General features: G+C 29.5%; 3 protein-coding genes across 3 annotated transcripts in view; 1 reads left to right on the top strand and 2 right to left on the bottom strand.

Moving 5' to 3' along the window:
• The window catches only part of LOC100574087, a 5,266-nt gene extending 4,844 nt beyond the window's left edge, over positions 1 to 422 (top strand). Inside the window, exon 2 of the mRNA XM_029492047.1 lies at positions 184 to 422. Within this exon, the coding sequence (XP_029347907.1) occupies positions 184 to 412 (229 nt within the window). The 3' untranslated portion in view covers positions 413 to 422. The remainder of the gene's footprint in view (positions 1 to 183) is intronic.
• A 3,840-nt stretch (positions 423 to 4,262) lies between these two features.
• Positions 4,263 to 5,527, bottom strand: LOC115034699. Its single transcript, XM_029492049.1, has 5 exons — positions 5,424 to 5,527; positions 5,125 to 5,203; positions 4,844 to 5,064; positions 4,615 to 4,780; positions 4,263 to 4,409 (listed from the first exon to the last, which is right to left on the bottom strand). Exons 2-5 carry the CDS (start codon positions 5,156 to 5,158, stop codon positions 4,318 to 4,320), a joined length of 513 nt encoding a protein of 170 aa, XP_029347909.1. The 5' UTR covers positions 5,159 to 5,203; positions 5,424 to 5,527; the 3' UTR covers positions 4,263 to 4,317.
• On the bottom strand, positions 5,160 to 6,551 carry LOC107883058. The gene is made up of 7 exons (XM_029492048.1): positions 6,359 to 6,551; positions 6,165 to 6,224; positions 5,980 to 6,048; positions 5,829 to 5,888; positions 5,644 to 5,712; positions 5,424 to 5,534; positions 5,160 to 5,203 (listed from the first exon to the last, which is right to left on the bottom strand). The coding sequence occupies exons 2-7, from the start codon at positions 6,184 to 6,186 to the stop codon at positions 5,160 to 5,162; spliced, it is 375 nt and encodes a 124-aa protein (XP_029347908.1). The 5' UTR covers positions 6,187 to 6,224; positions 6,359 to 6,551.
• Positions 6,552 to 7,157: the final 606 nt, after the last annotated feature.

The raw sequence follows: 7,157 nt of genomic DNA, 5'->3' as shown, positions 1-7,157 counted from the left end.
AAATACTTGCGCCGGAAAAAATGTCAATTTTGTTTATACCTACACTATAGGGAAAATACATATCATAATAGAAAATTGGTGAAATTATGCTATCCGTTATTGAACCAAGCTACTTATGACTATATATTCGACCACATGTACGATCCTAATTATATGGATAATATTGACTTTTCGTAAATTCAGGAAGTCAGATCTCGAAGGACTCAGGGACATGAAGGAAATGTGGAAGTATGCGTCAATGAAATGCCGAACGACATTGGTGCTAGCAGTACCAGGTAAAACCATATTGGATTTCTTGCTAAAGGAAGCCCCCGCTGGGGAATCAGCAGCCCTCTTGGACGACGATGTAGGAGCGTCCATATTATTACCGCTAGTTGAAAAATTACTATCGAAGTTATCGACGTGCTGGTGATCAGTACGCAATTGTCTGCCTGAGTCAGTGTTATTTGTTGATTTTGTTGTGGTATCAGGTGGTTCTGCATTACCATTGGACTCTGCTCCTTGTGCGGCGTTGTCCTTTTGTTCTACGAAAAAATGTGTTAGATTATATTGGATAAATGTATAATGAAGTATAACGCATGCTTACCCGGTTCTACACGACCGCACTGTGGATATATTGCACTATTACTGCCGGTTATAGCTTCGTGTGTACGTTCTGCAATGTTTTTGAGTCCGAGGCCAACAATGGTGACAACGTTACCATAGTATTTATCGGTAGTGTTCATTGCTGCCAATATTGATTTTTTATCCGCCTCCCATACTTGATCTTTTGTCGGGTTGGTCATATTGTTATAATCGACATCGTGTTGGAACGTGACTTTATCCATTTCTGTCCTAGGCAACGAACATCCGATAAACTTATTGTTCGCGTCATATAACTTATTACCCGGTCCTGTATATGAACTTCCAAACCACGTGATACCACCATTATCGCATGCTGCCTCTTGATTATGAATTTTTTCATAGGTTTCTGCATTTTTGCTTCCAGCCACGGGTGCCTGGCCCAACAGACCAGTACACATAGTTAAACCGGCCGATGCCATTGCGAACCACACACTGATAGTTTGTATCACATGTTTATTATTTTATTATCATCTTACATGGCCGCCCAATTATGACGTCATCGCGCGAGGAAAAGAACTAGGTGCTTGCTCAAATTATTCTATAATTTCGACCACGACGACGACGACGACGACATACGCGGGTCCCCTCCTCTCTACACCATTACATTTGCCGCATATATACGTACTAAGCCACGGCCAAACGGCCCCAAAGGGGCGGCCGCTGTACACTGCGGCAAATGTAATTTCTCCTATGTTGTTTGTCCAAGCAGTACATAGCAAATCTATAAGTTCTGTTTGTTGATCCTCTTTATTTTTTTTCACACTTGAAACGCGAAGTACTGACGTGTCATCTAATGCCATGCAATTAGCATTACTAGATGATTTTACTTCAGCATGAATAATTATTGCTTTATAGGCAGCTTCAAACTGGGCAACCGTAGGATTGTTATTATAACCACCTCTTGCTCTGGTAGCTGAAAACAGCATCTCTATATGGTCTTGGCTAAATTTGTACGATAATATGATTGATAGTTCACCTGTTGAAATTAATTCTGTTGTTAGATTAAGAAGACTTGTAAGACTTATAATAAGACCCATAAAACCAGTTTTCCTTTCAGATGTTAATATTGATCGCAATCCTATTTTTGGTTTCTTTTCCAAGCACTGAAGACTTTTTAAATATTCAATGGAATCTTTAATATAAATTGTTATTTTATGTTCTGTGAAGTTACTAATTGGTTTATTGTATGGACTTTTACTTAAATAATTTCTTGTATTTAATATATCAAAAATGTTATTTATCCTCCGACAAAATTCAACAGTTGGTTCGGCTCCATCAAATTCTGTCATCTGCAAATCATTTTTACAATATAACATTGCATCTGCAACACTATTGCTGAACATTTGCACAGCTAAACTGACTTTCATCTTCTCCTAAGTAACGAATGTGTCGTGTTTTTATTTTAGTAGCTGCATGAATACCACTCTCATTCTGAATGTTAACATAATATGCACAGTATCTTGTGTAACTGGATGCTCAAAATAAGGTTTTAAATCTGGATAATATAGACTCACTCCTAGCACAGAAGCCATTGCAAGATTGTTAGCTGCACCATCAAATGTTAAAGTTTTTATTATTATACCTGTATCCTGAAGTTCTACAAGAATAGACCTTAAAATATTTGCCTTTTCTTCAGCAGTAATACCTTTTATTAAATAATATGCAACGGGAATTTTCCAAGAAGTATTCATTCCAACAACTACAAATACAAATACAAGTGCATCCTTAGCATATGGTAGGTTATCCATACTTTCTGTACTACCACCAGGTCCATAGTCCACATAACCTTGATGTCTTGAACCCGTCCACTGAACATGCTGTTTTATGCTCATTTCATCCATAATTAGACAACCATACAACTTTTTACCAAGATTTTTCATTTCTTCAGCTTTTACAGAAATTGCTTTTAAGGACTCTTTTGTAATACCAGGCAAACCATTTACAGCAGTACACCATTTTCTCAGGGTACTAACATCAGGCAGAGCTTTAGAAAATATGTTTCTAACATATGTATAGGCCGATGGAGAGTAAAAATGTAGGGTTAAAGCAAATTTTCTCAATTCAGGTAATCGATTTTCCCTTTGATATGCGTAATTGCCTCATTAGTAAATGTTTTTCTTCTTCAGATCCAATGCTCTGTAACAGCAGATAAATTAATACGTAAAGTATTATGTTCAAAGGTGAACAGACACATCTGGGACAACATTTTACTAACCCCCCCAGAAATATTAATTTAGATAATAAATAATAAATATAAATATATTTAATATAATTATTAATAAACTTCAAAAATTAACAAACAACATTTTAAAACAAATATAAAAATAAAACTAAAAAAGTTGAAAACTTAAAATATCCATAAATAGCTCAAAACAAGTCAAAAAGATTTACTATACTAAAAGCTGGTGGCGACAGACAAAAAAATTAAAAATAAATAAAATAACACAAATCATTGTAAAATCAATACATTCATTGCTCCACTTTTAGAAACTAAAAATATGTAGTGGTAAACTATAAAAATTTGCCCCAGTTGCCACCTCTTCCCAGTAGACAAATCTACGATTATTATACGTATATTAAACGTATATACTGACACTTAAGTACGTATAATATACCTAGAGATTTAGATTATTTAATCGATAATATGAGTATATTTGTGGGTCAAAAGGGAACTATATCACTAATATTCAACGTACAATCGTGGTATATTTTTCATATAAAATCCGTTTAATATCAGTTGAATTCATTGTCGCGACATGTTTAATGTCAGTGTAAAAATGGAATATTTTTCATTTATTATAGATATAGAGTTGGTGAAAAAATGGTATATATTTCGTAGCTAATATGCTCAGTGGTAGTATAAATACAAATAAATTACGTGTATGATCAGTATAAATTATAAGTTGTATATGACTAGTGTATAATAGGTATATAAAAAGTTTAGATTTGGTATATGCTTTGTGTATAAAAGGTATAAATTAAGTTTATATGTGATGTATAATAGGTATAAAGTCAGTGTATATTTGGTTTAGGCTTAGTGTATAATAGGTATGTACAAATTTTAGATTTGGTATATGCTTTGTGTATAAAAGGTTTACATTAAGTTTATATGTGGTGTATAATAGGTATATACAAAGTTTAGATTTGGTATAATATGATTTGTGTATAAAAGGTATAAATTAAGTTTATATTTTAAGCTATAAAACTAATTTCTAACTTTTACTCCAACTTAAGTTAGCCATTTTGAAAATTTTATAAACCAACCTATATTCCAACTTTAATAGTTTGTTTAAATAATTTAAGTACTTAACTTAAACTAGTTAAAAAAAATTACTCACTTGCCCAACTTAAAGGTATAGATTTGGTACATGCTTAGTGTACATACTAAGTTCATATTATGTGATGTAGTATTATTGGTAAAGATTCAGTGTTGATATAGTATATTTTTCTTGTACCAATGAAAGATGTTTAATCAAGGATACATATTTATATTATAGGTATTCATTTAGTCATTTAGACAAATGTTTAAATAGGTATTATAGTAATGTGCACTATATATTTTGGGTATACCAGTTATCAGTATATAAAATTATTTATTTTTAAATAATACTAAATACAAAATTAGTTGTATACTGCAGAATATAAAACAGAAAATAATAATAATAACGAATTAGTCTTCAGAATCTTATAAATTTATTTCCATCTTGGAGCTTGTTTCAACCAATCACTAATATGGCCCTCTATTTCAATTAGTGAAACTGTTGGAAAAATATCTTTGACGCAATCTACAACACAAATAACCAAATTTATTATTCTAAGTTCTCTAATCATACCTCATGATTAAATTTAGTTCTGAATCAAATAGATATATTATTTAAATATTATTCAAATAGGTACTTAATTATGTTTTTGACAATTAATTTTTGATGAATAGAAATATTTAGTTATAAGAGAAGATAAAATTAAAGGAACAAAAATATGAATATCTACCTATAACACAAGTATATATTTTGAATTTGACGAATGCTGTTTTTTCTCCTCGCCTTCCCTCCATATTCAAAAACTCAGCCACTCGATTCTGCATAATGAGTTTCATGGCCATGTAAGTGGTTCGTTTAGCATCGAATGATCTGGCATCTCTTTGTAAAATACGGACCTAATAATAATCAAATAGTGGAAAAGTTAATAATATTTAACAAAATCAACTATAATAGTTAACCAATGTGCTGAGTTTGTCCTCATCTTCTTCAATTTCATTTAATTCGGAAATTGTTTGAACAGGAATTTTTAAGCTTGCTCTGTTTATAGCTTGTCTAGTGTCTACAGAAGACACTGTACGACGGTCATTCTCAGCCAAACTATTTAATATTTCCTGATTTTTGATTACATCAACTTTAATAACATGGATTTCTTTTTTTAATGTTTTAAGCTCCTTTGAAACTAACAACATTATAATAATGTATTATTATGATACATAGGTAAGTAAAAGGGTTATAGTACCATCCATAACAGCATGACCAATGTTGTTCAACATGTTATAAACACATCATAATGTGTTCATCTTGACCTTGACTGTAGTCTATAATAAATACAAAATATAAATGATCAATTTAAACTTAATGAGCTATTGGAACATAATATACATTTTATTTTTTTGTTTATATATTTAACTATTCATTGTTTTTCAAATGTTAAGCACAAATTATATTCAAAAATAATAAAATCTGATCTAAAAAAAAAATGTATATTATGTATACTATTGCATTAGGTACCTAGTCTTATATGAGTATATTATATACCTGTTGTAGTGTTTTTTTCTGTAAACATTTCTGGACTAGATACAGTACAATCTTCAGTTATATTAATCTGCAGGTTTTCATCATCATTATCATTAAAAAAATCGATCAGTTCTACAACAGTAAATATTTAGTCATTTAAAGTGTATTATTTTATATAACACCTTTGTAGTATTAAAAATTAAAATATATTTTATATAGTTTTTATACATGAATGTCTTACTTTTTGGTTTTAGAATGTTAGGAGTTTGTTGAAGGGTTTCATCATCATTATTAAAAAAATCAATCGGTTCTACAACAGTAAATATTTTGTTTTTTAAAGCGTATTATTTTACATAATATCTTTATAGTATTAAAAATTAAAATATATTTTATATTTTATATAGTTTTTACACGTGAATGTCTTACTTTTTGGTTTTGGAATGTTCATTAAACCTTTCTGGATTTCAGTGTGAGTTTTTTGAGTGACTATTACAAAAATATATATTTTTATATAATACCTTTGTAGTATTAAAAATTAAAATATATTTTATATAGTTTTTATACATGAATGTCTTACTTTTTGGTTTTAGAATGTTAGGAGTTTGTTGAAGGGTTTCATCATCATTATTAAAAAAATCAATCGGTTCTACAACAGTAAATATTTTGTTTTTTAAAGCGTATTATTTTACATAATATCTTTATAGTATTAAAAATTAAAATATATTTTATATTTTATATAGTTTTTACACGTGAATGTCTTACTTTTTGGTTTTGGAATGTTCATTAAACCTTTCTGGATTTCAGTGTGAGTTTTTTGAGTAACTATTACAAAATATATATAAGTAAATTTTATTAATATAAATTTCAAATAATGTCAATATATCTTTGAAAAATTGCTGTCTAATATAAGTAAATACTAAATTAAAGTAAAACAAATCTTATGACATAGTACACACCTTTAACATTTCTGGACAAATTTTGATTATTCAAAGTACTAATGACAGAAGTCTCCTCTTCAGAAGATGAATACTTGCGTTTTGGAACACGAACTCTTGGCTTAGACGTTAATAATTCTTCAGTATTAATTCTTCAGAGCAGTACTACTAGTTTCACAGAACTTGATAAGTCTGCGTTTGGCTTCAGAATATGTATCTGGATATAATGATTAATTAATTTTGTTGAGTGATATATTTACATAAGTTTACAAAAACATGTAATACAATTCAAAATATCTTACTGAAAAATTTACGAGGACAACATGGAAAACTCTCCCAAGTATCAACTGGTTTTTTTTGAGATGATGCATATTTTGTAATATTTACTTTTTCAGGCCATTGACAGATGAATTGATGATGAGTATTATCAATTTTAATCCAAGATATTGGTACAACTTCGGTTGAACTTTCATTGAGAAACTCAATTATAACAAATTTATAAAGTTTTAATTTTTCCACCATAACAAAAAAATTTGCAGAAAGATATGAATCTTTAATAAAACAATACATATTAATTGACATTAGTTTATGATTAAAAAAGTATGCTTATATCTATTATTTAATAATATTACAACCATGAACCCACATAAATATGTTTGAGCTCTCACATTAACATGTTCAGTGGATCCATTATCCCATTGAAGATATAATAATAAAAATATTAAGAATTTTGTTACTAAACATTATATAATTTCTAACATATAAATGGAGATTATATAATTTGAAAGATCTAAATATCTTATGTCAATTACCTGATATA

Source organism: Acyrthosiphon pisum, unplaced genomic scaffold (genome assembly GCF_005508785.2).
Source record: "Acyrthosiphon pisum isolate AL4f unplaced genomic scaffold, pea_aphid_22Mar2018_4r6ur Scaffold_20698;HRSCAF=21875, whole genome shotgun sequence".
Classification (NCBI taxonomy): domain Eukaryota; kingdom Metazoa; phylum Arthropoda; class Insecta; order Hemiptera; family Aphididae; genus Acyrthosiphon; species Acyrthosiphon pisum.
This window is presented reverse-complemented; position numbering and strand designations above follow the sequence as displayed.